The sequence below is a fragment of the Scyliorhinus torazame genome, chromosome 10 (assembly GCF_047496885.1).
Source record: "Scyliorhinus torazame isolate Kashiwa2021f chromosome 10, sScyTor2.1, whole genome shotgun sequence".
Lineage (NCBI taxonomy): Eukaryota > Metazoa > Chordata > Chondrichthyes > Carcharhiniformes > Scyliorhinidae > Scyliorhinus > Scyliorhinus torazame.
This window is the reverse complement of record NC_092716.1, coordinates 100,653,296-100,680,207: the sequence shown is the minus strand read 5'-3', so window position 1 is coordinate 100,680,207 and position 26,912 is coordinate 100,653,296. Positions and strand designations below refer to the sequence as shown.

At 53.2% G+C, this 26,912-nt stretch overlaps 1 protein-coding gene across 1 annotated transcript in view; it reads right to left on the bottom strand.

Annotated features, from left to right (window-relative positions):
- Positions 1-26,912, bottom strand: part of LOC140430803 (matrix metalloproteinase-15-like) — a 199,952-nt gene that overhangs the window by 96,730 nt on the left and 76,310 nt on the right. The window contains exon 2 of the mRNA XM_072518505.1: positions 4,840-4,988. Within this exon, the coding sequence (XP_072374606.1) occupies positions 4,840-4,988 (149 nt within the window). The remainder of the gene's footprint in view (positions 1-4,839; positions 4,989-26,912) is intronic.

Genomic DNA, 26,912 nt, shown 5'->3' with positions numbered 1-26,912 from the left:
GGACCCGCCCACTCACCTCCTCGTCCGCCAGCAACCCCACCTCTAAGCACCACAGCGGGCGCAGGTTCCTCTCCTCCCCCAGCTCGAGGTCTACCCAATGCGGAGCGTGATCGGAAATGGCTATCGCCGAGTACTCAGTATCTTCCACTCTCGGAATCAGCGCCCTACTCATAACAAAGAAGTCAATCCGGGAATAGGCCTTGTGGACATGGGAGAAGAATGAGAATTCCCTGGCCCCTGGCCTCGCAAACCTCCATGGGTCCACCCCTCCCATCTGGTCCATGAACCCCCTCAGCACCTTGGCCGCCGCCGGCCTCCTACCCGTCCTAGACCTGGAGCGATCTAGTGCCGGGTCCAGCACCATATTGAAATCCCCCCCCCCCCCCAATTATCAGAGCCTCTGTCTGCAGGTCCGGAATCCGGCCTAACATACGGCGCATGAAGCCCGCCTTGTCCCAATTCGGGGCGTATACATTGACCAACACCACCCGCTCCCCCTGCAGCTTGCCACTTACCATCGCATACCTACCGCCATTGTCTGCCACGATGCTCGACGCCTCACCAAGATCGCCACACCCCGATTTTTTGCATCCAACCCCGAATGAAACACCTGGCCTACCCACCCCTTTCTCAACCTTACCTGATCCGCCACCCTCAGGTGCGTCTCCTGAAGCATGGCCACATCTGCCTTCAGCCCCTTCAGGTGCGCGAAAACCCAGGCCCGTTTGACCGGCCCGTTCAGTCCCCTTATGTTCCAGGTTATCAGCCGGATCAGGGGGCTACCCGCCGACTAGCCATATCCCCTCCTAGGCCAGCCACGTGTCCGCGCACCCCGCACGGCCCGTTCCCCACAGCGGCAGACCCCCGCCCCGACCTCCTCTACCGACTTCAGCTCCCCCTTGGCCATTCCAGCAGCAACCCGATTCCACCCCCCCCCCCCCCCCACCCTAGCTAGGTCCCCCCCTAGCTGCATTGCTCCCCCATTGCACTCCCGTAAGTCAGCCAACTCCTGCTGACCCCAGCTACTCCCGCCACTCCCTCGACCCCTCCCAGTGTGGAAATTCCCCTCCCCTCCATTGCGCACCAGCAGGCTCCAGTAGCTTATCGATTGACGCCTTCATCTGCTCCAACAGATCCGCTTTCTGCTCCCTAAAGCAGCGCTGAAGAAACTCCTGCTGCTCCTGCGCCTACTGCATCCACGCTGCCTGGTTTCCACCTGCCACCATCTTGGTCTTCCTCCCTCGCATCTTCTTTTGCTTCACTACCACTTTTTTGGTCGTCCCACTCCTGGTCCAAGCCATACACTAGTGGGGGAATGTTGCTATCTCCTTCCCACACCGGGAAACGTCGAGCAAGCGCCGTTATGGGCTCTAAAAAGAGCCCAAAAGTCCGTTTCTAACGGAAGCTGCCGAACATGCGACTTAGCTCTGCATAGCCGCAACCGGAAGTCCTAATAAATTACTAAAAGAAGAGATTAAGTGTGGATACAATCTAAGTTCTTAAAATGCTAGGAACCATAAATAATGTAAATGTGTGCTGGTTACTTCACTTGGCTGTATGGACAGAAGGAGAACACACGGGTTTAAAATGAACAAATTTCAAAGGAGAAAAAATGCTCACTTTCCCCACAGAAGAGTGAATATGCACAATAGGAAATTGAGGTGATAACAATTAATTAATTTAAAAAACTGGAAAAATATCCACTGGATAATGGGATTGCAAGTTGAAGGAAATGTTGTAGGTTAAGATGATAAAATTATTTAACAGGTAGAACAATTCCTGAAGGGACACAATGTAATCTGTAAAACACAAGACCACAGTTAAATAGTGGAAACATGAAAGTAGGTTAATATTTGGACCTGGAAAATTTGTGGGTTTGGCTCAGTTGGTGGTGAAGTGGGATCCCCACTCACTGTTACCCAAATATCTCATTCTAAATTACAAGAGTCATCAGCAACAGCTGCCCCAGGATGAGCTGATCAATTCTTCAAAAGCAAAATTCCAGCATTTTTTGTTTTTTTAAATATCCTCAATTCTCGATTTAATAGAGAATGTAATCAATCATCTCTGGGATCAATTAGAACTGTAGTGAAGGTTTTGGGTTTTTAGAAGGTTTCAGAGTGCTGAGGCACAAAGGTTCAAATGACTGCAGTTCCACTGAGATATTTCAAAGGCTTAGGCCAGAATTCTCTGGTCATTGCAATTAAATTTTCCTGCAGAGGGCATACCCCTGCCAACAGGTTTTGCGGCAGCATGGGGTGCTTACAATGGGAAATCCTATTGACAAGCAGTGGGAAGATAGAATCCCGCCGCCAGCAAATGGTGCAAGGGGACACACCTAGCACGAGGGGACATACCTTTAAATTGAGGGGAGATAGATATAAGACAGATGTCAGAGGTAGGTTCTTTACTCAGAGAGTAGCAAGGGCGTGGAATGCCCTGCCTGCAACAGTAGTGGACTCGCCAACACTAAGGGCATTCAAATGGTCATTGGATAGACATATGGAAGATAAGGGAATAGTGTAGATGGGCTTTAGAGTGGTTTCACAGGTCGGCGCAACATCGAGGGCCGAAGGGCCTGTACTGCGCTGTAATGTTCTATGAAATAGGGCTGGTGGACTGTAGAATCCGCCCATAAAGGGAGGAATTTCTTAGGAATTTCAAGACCTCCGTACAACACACCCTCAATTCTAGATGGGAACTATCTCTGCCCACGCTTCCCTCTCTGAATGGAAGTTTAAAGTTTTGGTCCAGACAGGGTAGAAGCCAGGCAGTCCTGGGATCTCGTACACATTCTGCCTCCCTTTCACTCCTAACTGTGATGCGCCCTCTCCAGCCCATGGCGATTTGTGATCTGAAACTTACCTTGAGTAAATTTGACGATCAGGAAGTATTATTCTAGGTATTCCAAAGAAGATTAAAGCAGTGGTGTAGATTTAATGTGCGGAGTCTTGTGGAGGTTTTCGGTATCTTAGCTGCCGACTGGAGAGCTGAGCCCTATGTTGCTTTTTCCAGGAAGGCCCATCTCATCTTGTTCCACTCAGGCACTTGACAGACCAGTAGTAGGATCAAGGACCTAAGATTCCATCCACCGAGAGCTGTCGGCCAGCAGCTCTATTGAATGACAACGCCACCGGGGAATTTGTGGCTGTTGCTGGTATGCTACCTTGGTTTTTATAAATTTAGAGTACCAAATATGTTTTTCCAATTAAGGGGCAATTTAACGTGGCCAATTCACCTACCCTGCACAGCTTTTTGGGCTGTGGGGAGAGACCCATGCAAACACGGGGAGAATGTGCAAACTCCACATGGACAGTGACCCGGGGCTGGGATCAAACTCAGGTCCTGGGCCGGGGGGGGGGGCAGCAGTGCTAACCATTGCGTCACCATGCTGCCCCGCTGGTATGCTACGTACCCGAGGCCCGGTAACGTTACTGGATCTCAGGCTATAGGTGAGTGATGGCAGGATCGATACGAACAGCAGTGGTGCATTTCTCAAAAGGCAGCCCTCTTCCTAATACCAGGTCCCTCAATCAGGTACTGAATGTCTCTGAACGAGGAACCCCCTGTGAGCCTGCAAGCAATCCCACAGAAGTTTGCTTATCATGCTACCCGCATAGCGAGCCCCTCATTTTCCATCAAGCTAATACCAGCGGTGGTGGGCTGAGACTCTTAAGTGGGCATAAACTTCAGGGCCTCAATTGGCAGCGGGCGGGAAGGACATTCACATGTCTTTCCCACCTGCAATTAATCGAGTTGGTGATGCGAAGCAAGGGTGGGGAACCAGCTCTCACCTGATTAAATGACCCTTCACTAAACTCTCCACCAGGGTGGGCAAATGATTGCATCACATTATATATATTTTAATTCAAGTTTTTCTATTTTAACAAATAACACAACAAAATTCTCATCAGATTATAGTAAACCATACATAGCCTGTTGAAGGAATGAGCGTGATTTTTTTAACACTGGTCTTCTTTTTTACATTCTTATCTAAGATGTTGTTTGGAAATGCCAAGCAATTCTCCAAGCCTCCTTCGACGACACCTTCCAAACCCAGGACCTACTACCTTAAAGCACAAGGAACACAGTCACTTGCAAGTCCCCCTCCAAGCCACATAACATCATGACATATATCACCATTCCTTTACTATTGCTGGGTTAAAATCCTGGAACTCCTTCCTAACACCACTGTGGATGATCTGCACTACATGGACTACCGTAGTTCAAGAAGGCTACTCACCATCAACTTCTCATGAGCAATTAAGGATGAGCAACAAATGCTGCTTTGCCAACGATGCTCATATCCCAGGAAAGAATAAAAAAGTATGTTGTGCAGTGAAAGCATAATATGGTGGGATGGTGTACTGAGGCACTCATCATGGGGCAACAGGGTGGCCCAGTGGTTAGCACTGCTGCCTCACAGCGCCAGGGACCCAGGTTCAATTCCGGCCTTGAATGGCTGTCTGTGAGGAGTTTGCATGTTCTCCCCATGTCTGTGCGGGTTTCCTCCGGTGCTCCGGTTTCCTCCCACAGTTCAAAGATGTGCAGATTAGGTGGATTGGACAAGCTAAATTGCCCCTTAGTGTCTATGATGTGTAGGTTAGGTGAGATTACGGGGATATAGTGGGGAATTGGGCCAAGGTAGGGGCTCTTTCAGAGAGTCGGTGCAGACTCGATGAGCTGAATGGCCCCTTTCTGCACTGTAGGGATTCAATTCTATGGAATTGTTTATCGGGGATCAAGTCTCTTGTGTTATTTTGTTTTATTGAGGCCCATGTGTATCTGAATGTTATATGGAGACTAGTCTGAGATGGAATAATTTTCAAGCAAGCTTACATTTTTGTTACTTCATCCAGTTCCCCAGTTACTTGAATTCCATAGAACCTCTGCATGTTAGCAATGGCATTGGAGAGTGTCTGCGCTGATCTCATTGTGGACATTCGTGAGCCACCTTGAGGGATGTATCCGTACGACTGAAGCCAAGACTGAAATACAAACAAGACGAGTGAGATTTCCATCCAATTAAGACAGCTATGTATGTATTTGTAGAACAACCAGCAATAAAAGTAAGCTTACCAAATTAGAGTGGTGGATTAATCATAAATGAGCCTGATTTGTCATCGCTACAGATGCTCATTCTGATCAATGCAATGGAAAATTTTAAGCCATACAACAGTGTTACCACCTATACAATCATGATCATTGTCACTCAAGTCTCACAAAGATAATTCCAGAGGCTGATGCCATTTCCAGGTCTGCTTTAACACAGATGCTCACTGTGCATTCACAGACCACAGATATCAGCAAAAAAAAATTCAGTGTAAAATCATAATATATTGGAAAGCATATTATACTTCCTGCCGCACTCTGATTCTGTGAACATCAAAACAAGCACTACAGAAAAAAACAAACATGATTTTAAGTGAGAACTATGTGTGTGGGAAATGGTTCATTTAGGAACAACAGCAATTATTTTAGTTATCTACTGACCGACATGCTTTGAAACGGAAGATCCTGGGCAAGATGGCCGCTTTGACTGATAGGCCTATTCATCTATTTGAGCTGAAAACTTTCAGATTCATTCTCTGCCTTAATAAAACTTGGAAAACAACAACTGCTCTTCGCAGGGTCTTTGTCCAAATTTCACAGACTTTGGGTGAGATTCTCCGACCCCCCAGCGGGTCGGAGAATGGCCGTTGGCCGCCTTGAATTCCGCCCCCGCCGCAGTCTCCAAAGGGAGAAAAGTCGGCGGGGCGTCAATGGCACCGCACACCTCGGAGAATGGCACGGGTGGGCGTAAAGCAATGGATTTTGGGGCTGCCGATATCCTCCCGTCCGGAAGGGCCGTAGACCCGCCGACGTGATGACGGGTCACATCGGCGTAAATCAAACCACCTTTCAATCGGCGTCAACCAGTGCTCAAGGTTTACGCCGATCAGCGTGGAGGTGGGTGACGGCCTGGGGGGTTGGCCGCTGGAGAGGCGATGGCGTGGCCGCAGTCTGAATGTATGGGGGAGAGGTGTGTGTAGGGTTTTGTGTGTGTGTGTGCGGCGGGGGGGGAGGGGGGGGGGTTAGAGTGGGCTGGGCTCCGGGGGAGTGCCGGGAGGGGGGGGGTGAGTGCCGGGGAGGAGGATGGGGTCCGTGCCGGGGAGGAGGATGGGGTCCGTGCCTGGGAGGAGGATGGGGTCCGTGTCGGGGAGGGGGATGGGGTCCGTGCCGGGGAGGGGGTGGGGGGAGGTCCTTGCCGGGGAGGGGGATGGGGTCCGTGCCGGGGAGGAGGTTGGGGTCCGTGCCGGGGAGGGGGATGGGGGGGGGTCCGTGCCGGGGAGGGGGATGGGGTCCGTGCCGGGGAGGGGGATTGGGGGGGTCCGTGCAGGGGAGGGGGATGGGGTCCGTGCCGGGGAGAGGGATGGGGTCCGTGCCGGGGAAGGGGATAGGGTCCGTGCCGGGGAGGAGGATGGGGTCAGTGTCGGGGAGGAGGATGGGGTCTGTGCCGGCGAGGGGGATGGGGTCCGTGCCGGGGAGGGGGATGGGGGGGGGGCCGTGCCGGGGAGGATGGGGTCCGTGCCGGGGAGTGGGATGGGGGGGGCGGGGTCCGTGCCGGGGAGGGGGGTGGGGTCCGTGCCGGGGAGGGGGATGGGTCCGTGCCGGGGAGGGGATGGGGTCTGTGCCGGGGAGGTGGATGGGGTCCGTGCCGGGGAGGAGGATGGGGTCCGTGCCGGGGAGGGGGATGAGGTCCGTGCCGGGGAGGAGGATGGGGTCCGTGCCGGGGAGGGGGATGGGGGGTGTCCGTGCCGGGGAGGGGGATGGGGTCCGTGCCGGGGAGGGGGGTGGGATCCGTGCCGGGGAGGGGGATGGGGGGGGGGGTTCCGTGCCGGGGGGGGGGGGGGGGGGTTCCGTGCCGTAGAGGGGGATGGGGTCCGTGCCGGGGAGGGGGATGGGGGAGGTCCGTGCCGGGGAGGGGGATGGGGTCTGTGCCGGGGAGGGGGATGGGGTCCGTGCCGGGAAGGGGGATGGGGTCCGTGCCGGGGAGGGGGATTGGGTCCGTGCCGGGGAGGAGGATGGGGTCTGTGCCGGGGAGGGGGATGGGCTCCGTGCCGGGGAGGGGGAGGGGTCCATGCTGGGGAGGGGGATGGGGTCTGTGCCGGGGAGGGGGATGGGGTCCGTGCCGGGGAGGGGGATGGGGTCCGTGCCGGGGAGGAGGATGGGGTCCGTGCCGGGGAGGGGGATGGGGTCCGTGCCAGGGAGGAGGATGGAGTCCGTGCCAGGGAGGGGGATGGGGGTCTGTGCCGGGGAGGGGGATGGGGTCCGTGCCGGGGAGGGGGATGGGGGGACGGGGTCCGTGCCAGGGAGGGACGTGGGGGGGGGGCAAGTGAGTTGGTCCACCTGGCCAGGTGCCAACCTCCAACAGTCAGACCCATGCGGTCCATGCCACCTGGCTGGGGGGAGGAGGGGGTATGGGCAATGATGACATGGGGTCGTTCCCCACACCCCCAGGCCGTCGCTAATGTCCATGTTGCCCTGGATGAGGAGGAGGAGCGTGCCAGAGAGGCGGCGCAGGCTGCCGCAGAGGGGCAGGCGGCAGCCGACCAGGCTGGAGGGACTCCTGACCGACAGGACGAGGAGGGGGAGGAGGACGTCGCGGCCCCACGGCAACGGAGGCACCCGAGGGCGCCCCATGTGTACCGGCCTCGGCAGTCATACCAGGACCTCACGGACCGAGAATGCAGGAGGAGACTCCGGATGAGCCGGGAAACCGTGGCACACATCTGCCACCTGCTGGCGCACCTGTCACCGCGCGGCACTGGCGGGGGACACCCTCTCCCCGTGTCCGTCAAGGTTACGGTAGCCCTGAACTTTTATGCAACGGGGGCATTCCAGGCACCAAGTGGGGACCTGTCCAGCATATCGCAGACATCGGTGCACCGGTGCATCCGGGCAGTGACAGACGCCCTATATGCCATGGCGCACCGCTACATCGGCTTCCCTGTGGACCGGGCCAGCCAAGATACCCGGGCCATGGGTTTCTCTGCCGTGGCCGGGTTCCCCATGGTCCAGGGCGCGATTGATGGGATGCACGTCGCCGTGCGGCCACCTGCAGATAACAGGGCAGTGTTCACCAATAGGAAGGGGACCTATTCGATGAACATACAGGTGGTCTGCGACCACCGCATGATGATCCTGCACGTCTGCGCACAGTACCCGGGCAGTGTACACGACTCATACGTGTTGTCGTGGTCATACATCACCGGCATGTACGAGGGACGCCATCCCCGGCTGAGGGGCTGGTTGCTGGGCGACAGGGGCTACCCATTGCGATCGTGGCTGATGACGCCTATACGGAGGCCACGCAATGAGGCGGAGAACCGCTACAATCCCATGTAGCGACAAGGGGAGTGATAGAGAAGTGCTTTGGCGTGCTGAAGATGCGTTTCAGGTGCCTGGACCTCTCTGGGGGCGCCCTCCAGTATCGGTCAGATAGGGTCGGCCGTATCATTGTGGTGTGCTGCGTCCTGCACAATATAGCCCAGCAGAGGGGCGATGTGCCACAGGCAGAGGAGGGCGGAGTGGAGGAGCAGCAGGAAGAGGCACGGTCCTCCCCAGATGAGGGGATGGGGGCAATGGTCAGGGCAGACGGGCTAGACACGGGCGGGTGGCTGTCCACCGTTACCGGCTGGGCCAGCGGGCAGGGGACAGGCTGATAGCCGCCCGCTTCACTGAATAGATGGGCGTGGGAATCGGGTAGTATGGCCACAGACCGCACACCATGGCAACAGCCGACCACCCACACCCCCCACCCATCCACCCACCCAGCACCCTCACCCCCCCTCCCCAAACCCACCCACCCCACCCGCATGCACACCACCCCCCCATTGCCGATCCACCTGCGGCACAACGGCCGGGCTCACACAGTTGCCGGTGGACGCGTGTCTATTGCAGGCCATGGAGGATGATGACAACCCGCCCTGCGATGAGCTCCTGGCTCCACATCGTTGGACTATGTCTGACCCATGACCACAGTACCACCATCCACCCGGACCATCCCTGCATGCGGCTGTGACACTGCAGCGCACGGTCCCGTCCTCTGCCCGGGGGAATGTTGATGGCGGCCCAGGGGGAAGGGGGCAGACTCACCTGGGGCTGAGGTAAGACCACCCCTCACACACACACTTGCGCTCAACGTACATGACACCCCCCACGCTTTGGACAGAGCACAAAGGCAGCTTCTGTAGGTGTAACATTGACTTTAATAACGAAAGGAGTTCATGCACGTGCCCTAGCCCCTAAAACTCATCTGTGCCCTGCACCCGTGCCAACTTACTCAGTGTCTAATTGTTTGGCCTTACGGACCCTATGACTACGTCTACGTGGTTTCCCAGATGGTACAGCAGAACTGGAGGTGGACTCCTGTGATTCCTGCCCTCTGACACGGGATCCCTTTGGCGGCCGTTTCCTGGGGTGGCCTGGCCTAGATGGGCCAGGCTGCGGCCCGGGCGACAGGGATGGCGAGCTGCCAGCCTGTCCTGCCCGTTGCCCACCCGATGCACCTGGAACGGAAGGGGGGGGGGGGGGGAGTCCGAGGTGTCGCGGTGTTCCGGGGCCTCCCCTACAGGGGGACCCGGGACGGACCACAGCACCTCCTGCTCCCTCGGGGTGCCCGATGGCCCCCAGGCCTCTACATGGGTGGGGGATGCGAACAGACTGGCCATCCGACGCCCCCCCCCCCCGACATCTGGCGCTGCCAGTCCTGGAGGCCCATGCTGGTATCGACAGGGGTCTGCAGGTTTGCAGCCATGGAGCTCAGGGGATTGGCAAACCCTGTCTGTGACTGTGCGACGCCGGCTCGCACATGGGCAATGGCGCCGATGCCCTCAGCGATGGCCTGCTGAGACTGTGCCATGGCCTGCTGAGACTGGGCCATGGCCTGCAGAGACTGGGCTATGGACTGTTGAGACTGGGCCATGGCATTGAGCGCCTCTGCCATCTGCCGCTGGCGATGGCTCATGGACTCCTGTGAGAGGGCAGCCATGTCCTGGGCCACAGACGCCGCCTGCACGGAAAGCCCCAGGCCTCGCAAACCGTTCCCCATGTCTGACACCGTCGCACCCATTGCCTCCACCGCGGACGCCACCCATGCGGTGTCGGCCTGGGTGGCACGCATGACCGGCACCACTCCCAGCTCCTGGTTGCGGGTGGACTCCTCCACCTGCGACTGCAGCCGCCGCAAGCCGGCCGTCACCCTCTTCGCTCGTCTCTGGTTCGGTGGTTGCATCGGATCTATGGGTGGGTGTGGTAACTCCAGGAACCCAGGATCCATCTGGGCGGCAGATGTTCGCTTGTGCTGGACTGCCCTCCGGCTGCCCTCCAACCGTCCGGCCTCTCTGCTGCTCCTACCTCCACCTGCTGTACCGGGACGGCTGTGTTGTGCGCACCAGTGAGTGTACCAGACGCCTCATCACTCAAGTGCCCAACCGAGGTGAGCGTCTCTGCGATGGTGGAGGGTGTTGGTGACAGCAGTGGCGTTGTGTCGTGCGCATCGTCCCACTCTGAGTCCATGGCACTTTGGGGTGGCAGTTCGTCTCCGCCCATCCAATCTGTGTCACTGTTCTGTATTTCAGTTTCCTGGGTAGTGGTGTCCTGGGTAGTGGTGTCCTGGGTAGTGGTTTCGTGGCTCGGCTGTGACGGGGCCCTGTAGCTGCCCCTCTCGTCGCTGGGTGGCACACGCCTGCGTCGTCGCACCCGCACGAGACGGGGGCGTCGTCTCCCTGTTGCTCCAGGTCTCTCCATCTCCAGTGGTCTCCGAGGGACATCGTGCGGGCGTCGCATGCCAGAGGGTCTGGGTCTCTCCATCTCCAGTGGTCTCCGAGGGGCATCCTGCGGGCGTCGCATGCCAGAGGGTCCGGGTCTCTCCATCTCCAGTGGTCTCCGAGGAGCATCCTGCGGGCGTCGCATGCCAGAGGGTCCGGGTCTCTCCATCTCCAGTGGTCTCCGAGGGGCATCCTGCGGGCGTCGCATGCCAGAGGGTCCGGGTCTCTCCGTCCCCCGTGGTCTCCGAGGGGCATCATGCGGGCGGTTTGCATCTGCGGGGATGGGTGCCTCGACGTTTGCTCCTGCGATACACAATGAAGCATGCATGGTTAGACACGCAGGCAGTGATCAGGTGATATGGGGGAGGGGGATATAGGGGAGGGGGGATACGGGGGAGGGGGGATATGGGGACAGGCTGTCGGTGGCTCACTTGCTGGTGGGCCCCCGACCTCTGCATCAGCAACCTCCCGGTCCTCAGGTCCGCCAGCCAGTTCCAGGGCCCTTCCCTCATGTTCGGTCAGTGGCCTCTCATCAGCGGGGCCTCCTCCAGTCCTCACATGCTCCCTGGTGTTGTGTGCGCGTTTCTCCTGTGGGGGGGTGGTGGCAGGGGTAAAAGGCAACAGTGTTAAGACAGGTATATGAATGCACGCCATCGGTTGCGCGTGTATTGCAGAGGTTAAGGTTAGGGCTGGATTCACTTGGGGAAATGGGGGAAGGCGGATATGGGGGAGGGGGGATATGGGGGACATGGGGGAGGGGGGATATGGGGGAGGGGGGATATGGGGGAGGGGGGATATGGGGAGGGGGCATATGGGGGATGGGGGAGGAGGGATATGGGGAGGGGGGATATGGGGGGATATGGGGGAGGGAGATATGGGGGAGGGGGATATGGGGGAGGGGGGATATGGGGAGGGGGGATATGGGGGAGGGGGGATATGGGGGATAGGGATATGGGGAAGGGGGGATATGGGGAAGGGGGGATATGGGGGAGGGGGGATATGGGGGAGGGGGATATGGATATCGGGCATGGGGGGGGGGAGGGAGGTTCAACCTAGCTGCTCTGACGAGGTCGTTCACCTTCTTTTGGCACTGGGTGCCTGTCCGTGGTGTCAGGGCCACAGCGGTGACGGCCTCTGCCATCTCCCTCCACAGACGCCGGCTGTGGCGTGGGGCAACTCTGCGGCCGTGCCCGGGATACAGGGCCTCCCTCCTCTGCTCCACTGCGTCCAGGAGCGCTTCAATGTCACGAGTCTGGAACCTCAGGGCTGAGCGGCGGGCGGCCATCCGGTTGGGTGTTCTGGTCGGGTGGGGGGAGCAGCGCATCCTTAATGAGCCGTCACGCCGTGCGGCGTCATACACGCCGCACGGCGTGAACCACGTGAGCCAGCGCGGATAGCGTCACGTCGCTGCTAGCCCATTCCGGGCCGGAGACTTTGCGACATTTTTGGCGGCGTGATGTAGGTGGGATTTGCGCCGTTTTTGCCGCCAGTCGGCGGACTTTGCGCCGATAACGGAGAATTTCGCCCTTTATCTTATTCTGATTGAACCAACATTTTGTTGCAAGTGGCTCTTAAAAGAGATAGTTATCCTGGGGTTAAAGCTACGAAAGAGATCTCCAGCATTTCAAAGTTCGATATTATAATTTATTTGTTTTCACATCTCCCCAACTCTATCACTGATTGTTTCTCAGTCTAATTTGGTCCAGAGGGAATTTTGTTTGATTGTTTGATTTATTCATTCATGGGATGTGAGTGTTGTTGGCTAGGTCAGCATTTCTGGTCCATCCCTAAATGCCCCTGAAAAGGTGGTGGTGAGTAGGCACCAGTTGTCATCTTGAAATGCTGCAGTTCAAGTGGTGCAGATACAATAACAGTGTCGTTAGGACAGGAGTGTTAGGATTTTGTCCCAGCAACAGTGAACCAACAGTGATATAGTTCAAAGTCAGGATGTTATGTGATTCGGTCAGAAAGTTGTAAGTGGTGGTATTATTCCCATGTATCTGCTGCCTTTGTCCTTCCAGGCAGTAGAGGTTGCGGGTTTGGAATGTGCTGTCAAAGGAGCCTTGGTGAGATGCTGCAGTACATCTTGCAGAAGGTACACACTTTTGCCATTACGCGATGGTGGCGGAACATTAGAGCAAGAGTAGGCCACTCAGCCCGAGTGCGGGAATAAATGATTAAGGTGGTGGATATGGTGCCAATAAGGCAGGCTGCTTTTATTCCTGGATGGTGTTGAGTGTCGAGTGTTGTTGAAGCTGCACTCAGCTGGGCAAATGTGAATTACTCCATCTTACTCCTGACTTTTGCCTTTTAGATGGTGGACAGATTTTGAGGAGTCAGGAGTTCAGTTATTGTCCACAGAATTCCCAGCCTCTGACAGGCTTTTGTAGCCACAGTATTTATATGGCTGGTCCAGTTCAGTTTCTGGCCAATGGTCACCTTAAGATGTTGATATTGGGAGACTAAGTTATGGTAATACCATTGAATGTCAAGGGGTGATTGTTAAGATTTTCTCTTGTTGAAGAGGTCAATGTCTGGGATTTGAATGCCACGAATGTTAATTGCCACTTATCAGTCAGAGCCTGCATGTTGTCCAGATCTTACTCCATGTGGACACAAACTGCTTCAGTACCTGAGAAATCGCAAAAGATGCTGAACATTGTGCAAACATCAGTGAACATCTCCTCTTCAACTTCAAGGAACGGGAGGAGAGGATCATTGAAGCAGCTGAAAATGGTTGGGCCTAGGACACTACCCTGAGGAGCTCATGCAGCAATGTCCCGGGACTGTGATCACTAGCATCCAACAACCACAACTATCTTCTTTTGTGCTAGCTATGACTCTAACTTATGGAGATTTTTCCTCTGATTCTCATTGACGTTAGTTTTAATAGGGTTCCTTGATACCACACTCAGTCAAATGCTGCTCTTTTGTCTATGTTACGATCAAGACTGTAATGAGGTCAGGAGCTGAGTGGCCCTAGCAGAATATGAGTGAGCAGATTATTGCTGAGTTAGTGCCACTTCATAGCACTGTCGATAATACTTTCTATCTCCTTGCTGATGATCGAGGGCAAACTGATGGTGCGGGTTATTGGCTGGGTTAGCTTTGTCCTGTTTTTTGTGCACAGGACATACAGAGGCAATTTTCCACATTGCTGGGTAGGTGCCTATTTGTAGCTGTACTGGAACTGCTTGGCTGTGAATGTGGCAGATTCTGGAGCACGAGGCTTCAGTGCTATTCCTGGAATATTGTCAGGGCACATAGCCTTTGTAGTATCCAATGCCTTCAGCTGTTTCTTGACATCAAGTGGAGTGAATGGAATTGGCTGAAGACTGGCATCCATGATATTGAGGACCTCAGGAAGAGGCCAGAATGGATCATCCCACCCACACGTCTGGTTGCAAATGCTTCAGCCTTGTCTTTCCCACTTATGTGCTGCCCCCCCTCCCCATCATTGAACACGGAAATATTTGTGGAAACTCTTCCTCCTCCTGTCAGTTTGAATTGTCCACCATCATTCCTGACTGGATGTGGCTGAACTGCAGAGCTTAATTCTGATCAATTGGTTGTGGGATTGTTTAGCTCTGTCTATTTTTTTGCTGCTTCTGCTGTTTGGCATGCAGGTGTTGCAGTTTCACCAAGTTGACACCTCGTTTTCAGTATGCCTGGTGCTTTCCCTGGCATTCCTTCCTGCACATTTCATTGAACCAGTATTGATCCCCCTGCTTGATGGTAATGGTCCAGAAAATCAGGTAGGTAGCTCAGTTAAATAGGTCGCAGCGTCAACAGCAAACCAGTTTACTCCTCATTGCCAGTTTAATAAGAACACGAGGAGTTCACACCAGGTAAAATAAAGAAATGTCGTTTTATTTATATACGATATATACACTGCATGGTAGATCCCTACCGGGTTCCTTTTCTTGTCAGTGCCATACTGGCCTACCTTTCATACAAACATTACTAGAGATTCTCCCCACCCCCAAGCGGGGGAGATTTTACTCTGCAAGGACCACGGGGAAGATAATCATTTCCACCCCGTAGGCCCCATGCAAGCTCTTACAGATAGACTGGGCGATACGTGAGGCCATGAGGTTATAGATTGTGATTTAATACCAATCTGCTGCTGATGGCTCATAATGCCTCATGTTTGTCATAATGGTCTCAGTAACTCACAAAGTTATTGGGGGCGATTCTTCCAAATGGAGCCCAAGTGTTTGCGCCGTCACGTTTCACGACGGCATGAACCGGGCCTGGGTATGACCTATTCTGTCCCCCACAGGGGGCCAGCAATGCGCTGGAACGGTTCATGCCGCTCCAGCCTCCTTTCCCGGCGCCAAATGGACACTGCGCCAACCCGCGCATGCGCAGTTGGGCCACGCCAACCTGCGCATGTGCGGGGGACTTCTTTAGCACGCCGGCCCCAGTGGCGTCGGTGTTCAGGGGCCGGCCGCGCAGGGAAGTAGGCCCGGTGGGCCCCGATCGTGGGCCAGACCCCATCGGAGGCCCCCCCGGTGAAGGAGCCCCCCTCTTCCCGCACAGACCGCCCCCCCCGACCGTTCACGCAGAGTTCCCGCCGGCAGCGAACAGGGGTGAACGGCGCCGACGGGACTCTGTCGTATCCGCGCAGCCGCTCGGCCCATCCAGGCTGGAGAATCGGCGGCCCCGCCGATTTCAGTGGCCCTCGGCCGGCGCCGCTCCAAACGCGCCGGCGCAAATGGCGCCGATTCTCCGCACCTCGTAGAATCGTGCGCCGTTGTCGGGGCATCATGGCGCGGTTGCAGCGATTCTCCGGCTCGGCGCGGGGCTCGGAGAATCGCCCCCAGTGTTCTTGGATTTCTCAGAATCATCCAGATTATTGTCACATGAGAGTTTACAAACTCCACTCCCAAAAGATGCTTTAAAACCTTCTCTCGTAGGAATACATTCACTTAGTAATTTATATTCTAAAGTCTACTCCACATTTTTCAACTGACTCTCTTTTGACCAGAGCTTCTGCTCCACTTTTAACAGTGATTCCGTTCCAGCGTTTTGTACCAACCCTTTAGGTTTTCGTTGCCTTGATTGACTTTCACTGTTAGACAAATTCTGATATCCAGTCAATACGTTCATTCCAATTACTTTAAAATTTGTTCACAGACATTACAAACTTTAGGATTACTTCATAAACCTTTTTCTACCATTCTCACCAACCGATTCCTCCTCAGCTTCATGTACAGAATCCTGTTCTATGTCGAGCTTTCCAGACCCAAGCATCCCTTAGTTCCTCTGGGGCTTGCTTTCATGCATGTTACTCCATTATACAGTTTTTCTTCCAGCAACGCTGAGAAAACTGGTCTCTCTAATTTCTCCTAGCAGAGTTGAGAGAGAGCTGGTCACAGCTCCGTGATCTGTCTGCAACTGCCCTAGCTTCCAGCTAAAACCAAAAGAACAAAGAAAACTTTTTGCTTTATCTTATAAGGGCCCCTAGTTGCTAAACAACTATATTTCCCTTTTACACCGCAGCTTTCTAAACACAATAGAATCCCAAGTGGAACAGAAGTAAACCCATCTGAAAACAGACCTTATTTCTAATGTTTACCAATACAAATATAGATCTCTTAACACCCCTATCTTTGGTTTCCTAACACTTTGTCAGTCATGTGCGCCATCTCACCTTCATCATGAGGCTACACTGGCAGGTAGGTGGAAGTTGAGTTCGCTTCTCTTGTCTACTTCCATCATAAGACCTCCATAAATTTATCAGAGAACATGGAAACCCTCTGTTTGGCCAGCTGCTCCATTAGTAGATTTTGCACAACCACTTTTTGATGTGCAGTCCCACCACTTGCTGAAGCCAGAATGTACCTCCTCTTTAGGAGTTGCAGGTGGCTTCTTGCCAGCCATGCTCACAACCTGGTCCCCCTGCTGAGAATACAGCGAATGAGCAGCACATTACTGCACGCTACAATCATGGTGATGAGTAAGCGGCAAAATGTTTGTGCGCTGCCTGCATCACCTTGATCAAGTGTGGAGTAATTGGGCGGCATGGTGGTGCAGTGGTTAGCACTGCTGCCTACGCCACTGAGGACCCAGTTTCGATTCCGGCCCCGGGGTCACTGTCTGTGTGGAGTTTGCACATTCTCCCCTTGTCTGTGTGGGTCTCACCCCCACAATCCAAAGATGTGCAGGGTAGGTGGATTGGCCACACTGATTGGAAAAAATAATTTGGTACTCTAAATTTACTTTTTTTAAAGTGTGGAGTAATTACAGGAGGAGTTTTGCACTATAAAAGTGGCCCTTGAAATTTTAGCTCCGGTTCTTTTGGATGAATTTAAACGTGGAAAGTAATGTGTTAAGTATCAACAAATATTTTCTGGTCTTCAGAACCAAAACCTTTTCAGAAATAAAGGAGGTTCCCAAGTGAGATTCATCAACATGTATCTAAAATCTTAACCTTTTGTAGTTAGTATTTATTCCTTGACTTTTTACGTTATTTAGCCAAAGTAATTTTTATTCATCACATACAATTTCTGAGATCATCTATTATTTATTGTGTCATTGAGACAGCCATCTGTGCTCCTTGCGGAGCAGTTGGTCCGTGTAGAATAATTTTTTTCCATGGTTTACAACTAACTGGGAATTTATTATTGTTACAGATTGAAATTTTAGTCCCCAGGAAATCTCAGCCAAATTATGAGATCATTCACAACCTTCAAGAATCCATTGCCTCTCCCTCACCCCACCCAACCCCAAATACAGCCTAACTTCCCTAGCACTTACTTGTTGGAAGACTGGCTCCTGGCCATTAATCTTTGCCAAAATAATAAAGCATGGTTAAAAAACCCACATATAACTGCCGACAACTACGATATCAAGGAGGATAAGGCTATTGTACAAAAAAAAGTTAAGGAAGCCAATTTACTTGCTTTTCCCCCCAAAATCTTTTTTATAATATACATTTAAAGTGCCCAATTCTTTTTCTTCCAATTAAGGGGTAAATTAGCATGGCCAATCCAACTATCCTGCACATAGAACATAGAGTGCAGAAGGAAGTCATTCGGCCCATCGAGTCTGCACCGACCCTCATTTCCACCCTATCCCCCTAACCCAATAACCTCTCCTAACCTTTTTGGACACTCAGGGCAATTTAGCATGGCCAACCCACCTAACCTGCATGACTTTGGACTGTGGGAGGAAACCCACGCAGACATGGGGAGAACGTGCAGACTCCGCACAGACAGTGACCCAGTAGGGAATCGAACCTGGGACCCTGGCGCTGTGAAGCAACAGTGCTAGCCACGTGTGCTACTGTGCTGCCTCTTTGGGCTGTGGGGTGAGACCCACGCAGACAGGGGAGAATGTGCAAATTCCACACAGACAGTGACCCGGGGCCGGGATTGAACCCGGGGCCAGGATTGAACCCGGGTCCTAAGCGTCGTGAGGCAGCAGTGCTAACCACTACACCACCGTGCTGCACTACCCCATAAAACCTTTAACAACTAAGCTTAAATATCCCTTTGCAGAAACATAGCAAAAATGTGTACATCACTAAAATTCAGACTTTTTAATTTGGTGCCATTTTTCAGCTACTCTTATAATGTCAGCATTATAAGAATGCAAAATTTTGCAAAATGAATGTCAGCAGTCAGCATCAAAAGAGTAGAGCAGGAGAATGGTCAGCAATCACAAAGAGATAGCAGAGATGTTTTAGTGGTCACTGCATTCAGCACTTAGTAAAGAGGGACAGAGAAGAAAGAGATTGCTAATTATTACAAAAATAGAAAAATAGAAAATTAAAGTATTTAATTATGAATGCTAAAAGCATTTCCAATAAGATGACTAAACATGAGGCTGGTGAGGCAATTGGGAACTATATGAAATAACATTTTCAGTAATTTAGGTTAAACCCCTAATGATAGGGAAGTGGGCAACAAACCAAGAGTGTTCAGGATGGACAGACTAGACAGGGGAGACTGGGTAAGTCTGTATGTCAGGTAAAAGAAGTTGATCCATATTACAGGATAGGTTTTCCAATGGGCTAGCATCAATTCCGAAGGATACAAAGTTAATTTCTGGAATTTTTGGGTCAAAATAAAAATTGACAGGTTACTCCAGGCATTGTCAAACTCGGGGGCGCGACCCACAGGTGGGTCGCGGGCGGGTGTCGGGAGGGTCGCGGAGCTGGCTGTCACGGCGCTCCCAATCGCGCAAATCTGCGCGCAACAGGCGCAGCAGTCGGCTATTAATAACGCCGGCTGCAAGCGACCGTCAAAATGGCCACGAACATGTAAAAAAATTGCGGCCGCACTGCGCATGCATGCCTGATCATCGGCGCGCATGCACACGCATGCGCAGTGCGGCCGCTTTTTTTTTTAAATGGTCGCAGCTTTTTGTTTTACATGTTCGGGAGGGGGTTTTATTCATTTAATATTTATTTTTTTCATTTATTTTACTCATTTTATTGTGTTTTTTTACAAGTTCGGGGGGGGGGGTTTTATTTGATCAAATTTTACAGGAACAAAATGCAGAACTTTGGACAGATGGAGACTCTATACTTTCCGACACTGGAAGGCTTCACCTTCATCCAACAGATTCCATTGGAGGAGCGTGTACGAGGGCCAAAGGGACCCAAAACCATTTCCTACATTTTTGTCAGCAGCAAACAAGGTAAGAGAAAATGGTGGGTCGTGCGGGTCGGCCGGCGTGGGTTGCGAAGGTCGGCCGGCGTGGGTTGCGAAGGTCGGCCGGGTTGAGTCCCGAAGGTTGGCCGGTTGGTAAAAATGGGTCCCCGGAAAAAAAGTTTGAAGAACACTGGGTTACTCTATTGAGCCATATAAAGGCCATATAAGTGAAAAACTTTAATCAACCTTATATCATTTGGGAATGTCCAAGCTATCTAGAATCTGAATGGAATAGATATTTTCCTAAGAATTCATGTTCAATGTCAGTGTCATTAGCATTGTAGGTGCACCTACACCACAGGGACTGCAGCAGTTCAAGAAAGCAGCTCACCACCACCTTCTCAGGCAATTAGGGATGGGCAATAAATGCTGGACAAGCAAGCTATGCTCACATCCCATAAATCAATAAGAAAAACAGCTACATATGGTTAATTGGGAATCCAAAGTGGCTAAATGCATTTTTGATTAGAAAATAAAAGAGGAAACAGCCATTGTTCATGAAATCAAAGCACAAATGCACATAAACTCACCTTTTTTGTCCCTCGCCGTCTCCTGCTTCCTAAGTTGATGGGCCAGCATCCTTCTAGCCTTTCCCCGTACTCATACATTACCCCCTGGCCCTCCGGAGCTGCCCTATTGCCTTCCCCGTGGACATCAACCCGAACTCCATCTGAAGTTTCTGCCTCTCCTTCAGCAACCAACCACGGAGGTGGCCTCCGAACACTTCCTGTCCACCTGCAGAATCTCGTCCACCAGCCTTGCCATCTCTGCTCGTTTATCCTCTCCTTATGTGCTGGATCGAGGTGAACTCCTCCCTTACCACTGCCTTGAGCGCCTCCCATAGTGTGGTGTCCGAGACTTCCCCTGTATCAGCAAAACATCCACCCTACAAGTGGGGAAAAGGTCCGAAAAAACAGCCTCGAGTGGGAGCTGCCAAATGTGCGACCACTCACTCCATGGCTGCCACCGGAAGTCCAACATCTTGTTCCTATCAGAAGTTGAAACACTAATCAAATAAAGAGGTTTAATTACTTTTTCTATCCCTTTGTTGCTCGGTTTGAGTACATCATGGATAGATGACTGCATGGCTTTGGGATGTGCAGTTAGTGTGAAGAGTATGTTTGAAGCATGGACAAAGGAAAAGTAATTCAAAGGACATAACCCTAATTGATATAAACCCTGTTAGGTTTCAGCTCAATTGCATAGAAACAATACTGTGTACAGTCATTAAAATAGACACTTCAAGGAATGCTAGATCTCTCCAATTACCTTCTTCTGAATGTTCATGGGAACATATGAGACAGAGGGTATCTAATTTAAGTATTAGAAGGAAATAAACACTTGCTGACCTTGAACTGGTTGTCAGCTTCATGTAATTTCTAAGTAGCTTTTCATAGTAACTTCATTGCAGGGTTAATGTAAGCCTACTTGTGTCAATAAAGATTATTATTATAAAGGCTGGGCCCTGAAACACAATAGGAGTAAATTGACACTCACAGCCTGACATCTGTGTCAGGGATATGGCTACAGTACGTAACTACAGTTATTCAAATTATGATCCTTGGTACAGAACTTGACTTTGTGCAATAGTGTAAAATTGGTGTTCGCGAATTGGCAGCCTGTTTTATATCTCTCATGATTTCAATTTCCATTGAAATGTTGCTGACTCACTATCATCCATTTTATGCATTCACATAAAGTCATGATTTAGCCCTTTGCCTGCGTAGATCCTCAACCGGAGTGCAGAACAATAGAATCAACCTTGACTTTGCTCAGTCTAAAGCTGCCAGCAATGATTTGTGGAGGATTCAAGGATCCAAGGCCAATTTGTCTGTAAATCGTAATGTTTATAGTTGTTTCCCTACTATTTCTGCAAAATTTCCTTAATCATAAATTAAGACAGAAAGGCACTACTCTCAGGCTTTAACACTGTATTGACATTTCTCACCTTTTAGTCGACTGAAAAACACTGATGAAATGGTGATCCATCTAGCCACTTTTATATTGAGAAAGCTTATAAGGTCTTTGCCCGACAACGCAGAACACCAAGGTGGTTGAAAAACAAAACAGAGCTGCGATGAATCAGGGAAGATGTAATTAGATTATGCCAAGTTTAAGAATATATGGGGCGGGATTCTCCGTTGCCTGACGCCGAAATCGGGAAACGCGATTGGGCGAAGAATAGCAAAAGAAGAATCACGGCGGGCGCCGATTTGACACCAAATCGCAATTGTCTGACACCTCGACAGCGGCGTGAATGCGGTCCGGAACGCATGTACAGTACACACCGTTTGCATATCATTGGCAGGCCTGACCCAGTATTCGCCGCGATCTGTGATTCTCCGCCTCTGGTGAGTCGAATTCCCGATGGTGCGGTTCACTGCATAGAATCATAGAATTTACAGTGCAGAAGGAGGTCATTCAGCCCATCGAGTCTGCACCGGCCCTTGGAAAGAGCACCCTGCCTAAGCCCACAGCCCCACCTATCCCCGTAACCCAACCCAACCTTTTTGGACACTAAGGGCAATTTAGCATGGCCAATCCACCTAACTTGCACATCTTTGGACTGTGGGAGGAAACCCACGCAGACAAGGGGAGAACGTGCAGATTCTGCACAGACAGTGATCCAAGCCGGGAATTGAACCTGGGACCCTGGAGCTGTGAGGCAAGTGTGCTAACCACTGCGTGCCTCCACTGTGCTACTTGTGCTTTTAAAAATCGTGAAACCGGCATTGTGGCTGCTGAGGAAGAGAATGGGGATACGGAAAGTGTCCAACAGCACTATAGTTTGCTGACAGTTGTGCGGCTGGCCGGGGGGTGTCTGCTAGGGCCGGGGGAAGTATTAGCGGGTGGCCAGGAGGTGGACTGTGGGGTCGGGGTGGACAGGCACGGAACACCATTGCCACAGCTGCAAACGCCACTAACAGCCCATTGTGAACCTACGGCCACGGGTCGTATAGGTGTCCCCCCCAGCATCCCTCCCCATCCACCCGGTGCCCTCTGGCCCCAGCCGACCCATCAGCTGTATGTATGGGCATGCTCCAGCACAACCAGTGCCATTTTGTTGGCTGGCATGGTGTGTGTGGGGAGAGAAGTGCGTATATGCGGCTGCAGCTTGAAAGCCTCCCGAGTATCAGTCACGGTCCCAGTGAATCCACATCATTTTTCATTGCAATTGATTGTGTCCCATGTGGTGCCTGTGCTAGCCTGTCCACAGTCGCTGAATCTATCCAGGCTCTGCGCTAAATTTGCTGTATTGAGAGTCCACAAATTCTGCCCCTGTGTCAACACTCTCAGCAACAGAGAATCTAGCCCATGAAATAGAAGCAGGAGGAGGCCGTATAACAGTTGAAGACCACTTTATTACTCAGCAGATCATAGCTGACGTGATCATGGCATTGTAGCGCACAATGACTTACGAGAGAGACGAATAGAGATGAAGTCGATGAGGCTTTATTAAGCGTGACTTGTTCCCCGCAGTTCAGCAACAGACTGGAGCGGCGGGGAGAAGCCCGGGTTCTTATACTCCGCCTTCAGGGCGGAGCTAGGGGTCAACAGCCAACCAGGACCCGGGGTCTGTCAGCCAATAGCATCACGGCTTCACAGTCCCACATGACCCCTAATACATACTACCACAGGCATCAACTCCACTTTCTTGCCTATTTCCCACAACTCTTGACTCCCTTTTTTATTCTAAAACCTGTCACCCCAGCCTTGACTCAATCAGCTTCCACAGTTCTCTGGAATGGAGAATTCAAGATTAACGACCTTCTGGCAGAAGAAATTCCTCCTCATCTCGGTTTTAAATAGACAACGCCTCATTCTGAATCTGTGCCCCTCATTCGAGATTCCCCCATTAAGGGATTTGATTGGATTGGATTTGTTTATTATCGCATGTACAGATGTATAGTGAAAAGTATTGGACAGGATTCTCTGATCCTGAGGCTAAGTGTTGACAGCGTCCTAAATGCCGTCGCGTTTCTCGACATGACCTCAGGAGCAGCGATTCTGACCCCTACAGGAGGACCAGCACAGCACTGGAGCGACCCACGTCGCTCCAGCTGCCGATCCCGGTGTCAGATGGGCGCCACGGGTCTGCGCATGCAGAGTGGGACCGGCGCCAATGCGCGCATGTGCAGTGGCTCCCTTCTCCGCTCCGGCCCCGACGCAACATGGCGTAGGGCTACAGGGGCCGGCGCGGAACAAAAGAGGCTCCCAGCCCGAGAGGCTGGCCAGCCGACCTGTAGGCCCTGATCGTGGGCCAGGCCACAGCTGAGCCCCCCCGCCCCGGGGTCAGACCCCCTCCTCCCCACCAGGCCGCCCCGGATGCATGCACGCCGAGGTCACGCCGGGTAAGACCAAGTGTGAACGGCGCCGGTGGGACTCAGTTTTTTTTTCGTGGCCGCTCGGCCTAAACCGGGTGGAGAATCGGTGGGAATGCCGCGTAGAGCAGCCCCCGACCGGCGCCGATTCTCCGCTCGCCGGGGCGTCATCGCGCGATTCACGCCCGTCCCGGCGATTCTCCGGCCCGGCCTGGGCTGAGAGAATCCCACCCATTGTTCTGCATACAGTTCAGTCAGATCATTCTGTACGTGAAAAGAAAATACATAGGGCAAACATAAATTACACAATATAAGTACATAGATACAGGCATCGGGTTAAGCATCTGTAATTTCTTACGGTCTTGGGCCGAGCAGTTGCCATACCAGGCTGTGATGCAGCCAGGTGGGATAGCACGGTAGCACAGTGGGTAGCACTGATGCTTCACAGCTCCAGGATCCCAGGTTCGATTCCCGGCTTAGGTCACTGTCTGTGTGGAGTCTGTACACTCCCCCGTGTCAGCGTGGGTTTCCTCCGGGTGCTCTGGTTTCCTCCCACAAGTCCCGAAAGATGTGCTTGTTAGGTGAATTGAACATTCTGAATTCTCCTTCTGTGTACCCAAATAGATGCCGGTCTAGGGGCTTTTCACAGTAACTTCACTGCAGTGTTAATGTAAGCCTACTTGTGACAATAAAGATTACTATTAAAAAGAGAGGGGGCGGAATTCTCCCAACAGGAGTCTAAGTGCCGCCGCCGGAGTAAAAACCGGAGTGTTTTACTCCGGCGTCGGCACCCGTTCCCAGACCCCTATTCTGGGGCCTCCGTGGGGCTGCCAGGGGCGTGGCGTGATTTGCGGGGGCGGGGCCTCAGCATGGCATCGGAGACCTTGCGCTGCGTAAAAGACGCGGCGCCTTGGGTCCCGCACATGCGCAGTTGGGCCAGCTCAATCCTGCGCATGCACAGTTGGGCCGCGCCCTCCTGCGCATGCGCGGGGAACTTCTTACATGCGCCGGCCCCGACACAACATGGGGTCGGTGTTCAGGGGCCGGCCGCGGCAGAAAGTAGGCCCGGAGGAGGAGAGGCCGGTGAAGGAGCCCCCCTCCCCCCCCCCACACAGGCCACCCCCCCAAGCATTCTCGCAGCGTTCCCGCCGGCAGCGACCAGGGGTGACTCCAGCGGGACTCTGTCGTATCGGAGCGGCCGCTCGGCCCATCCGGGCCGGAGAATTGGCGGCCCCGCCGATTCCAGCAGCCCGATTACAGCATTCCATGCTGGTCCTCCTGTAGGGGTCAGAATCGCTGCTCCTGAGGTCATGTCGAGAAACGCGACGGCATTTACGACGCTGTCAAAACGCGCCGGCACAAATGGCGGCGATTCTCTGCACCTCGGAGAATCGCGATGCGGTGTCGGGGCCAAACGCGCCGGTGCAAATGGCGCCGATTCTCCACACCTCAGGGAATCGCGCACCGGCGCCGGTTGCTCCGATTCTCCGGCCCGGCGCGGGGCTCGGAGAATCGCACCCAGGATGCGTTCTATGCTTTCATGGTGCATCTGTACAAGTTGGTAAGAGACATTGTGGACATGCCGAATTTCCTTAGTTTCCAGAGAAAGTATAGACGCTGTTGTGCTTTCTTGGTCATAGCGCTGACCTGGTGGACCAGGAAAGATTGTTAATGATGTGCACACCTAGGAATTTGAAGCTGTCAACCATCTCCACCTCGGCCCGATTGATGCAGACAGGGGTGTGTACGATACGTTGCTTCCTGAAGTCAATGATCAGCTCTTTAGTTTTGTTGACATTGAGGGAGAGATTGTTGTCGTTACACCACCCCATTAGGTTCTCTATCTCCCTCCTGTATTCTGACTCATCGTTGTTCAAGATCTGACCCACGACAGTCGTGTCATCAGCAAACTTGTAACTGGAGTCGGAGCCAAATTTTGCCACGCAGTCGTATGTGTATAGGGAACATAGTAGGGGGCTAAGTACGCAGCCTTGCGGTGCGCCGGTATTGAGGACTGTCGTGGAGGAGGTGTTGTTGTTTATACTTACTGATTGTGATCTATGGGTTAGAAAGTTGAGGATCCAGTTGCAGAGTGAGGAGCCAACTCCTAGGTTTTGGAGCTTTGATATGAGCTTGGCTGGGATTATGGGCGGGGATTCTCCAACATCGCGGCAAAGTGTTGACGCCGGCGCTGGAGTGCTTCACGCAGCTCCGACTGCCGATACGGACCACAGCACTTCTGGCTGCGGGTCCGCGCATGTGCGTGGTGGCCGTTATTGCGCCATCCCCCGCGCAACATGGCGGAGCCCTACAGCGCCCCGGCGCGGAAGAAGATAGGCCCAGGCCCCTCCGGAATGCGTGCCCCCGCCGAGCGGTTGACCCTGATCACGGGCCTGGCCATCGTGGAGGCCCCCATCCGGAGTCTGATCCCCCCACACCCCCACCAGGATGGCCCCCGCAGCTGCGACGCCGAGCTCCTGCTGGGTGAAACCATACGGGAAGCACGACGGCAGAACTCGGCCGGTCGACCGCGGAGAATCGTCACGGGGGCCTCTTTCAACGGCCCCCGACCGGCGCTGCGTCGACCGGCGCTGCGTCGACCGGCGCTGCGTCGACCGGCGCTGCGTCGACCGCGCGCGCACGCGCGACTGGCGCCGATTCTCCAGTCGCCGGAGAATCGCATCTCGCCATCGGACTCGATCGAGGGCATTCTCCGCCACAGCGCCGATCGCGATTTCGGTGCAGAGGCTCGGAGAATCCCACCCATGCTGTTGAAGGTGGAGCAGTAGTCAATAATTAGGAGTCTGATGTAGGAGTCCTTGTTGTCGAGATGCTCCAGGGATGAGTGTAGTGCCAGTGAGATGGTGTCTGCTGTGTATCAATTGTGGCGGTATGCGAATTACAGTGGATCAAGGCATTCTGGGAGTATGGAGTTGATGTGCCTCATGACCAACATCTCGAGGCACTTCATTACGATCGATGTCAGTGCCACTGGACGACAGCCGTTGAGACACGTTGCCTGGTTCTTCTTTGGCACCGTATGATGGTGGTCTTCTTGAAGCAGGTGGGGACCTCAGAACGGAGAGGTTGAAGATGTCCGCGAACACATCTCCCAG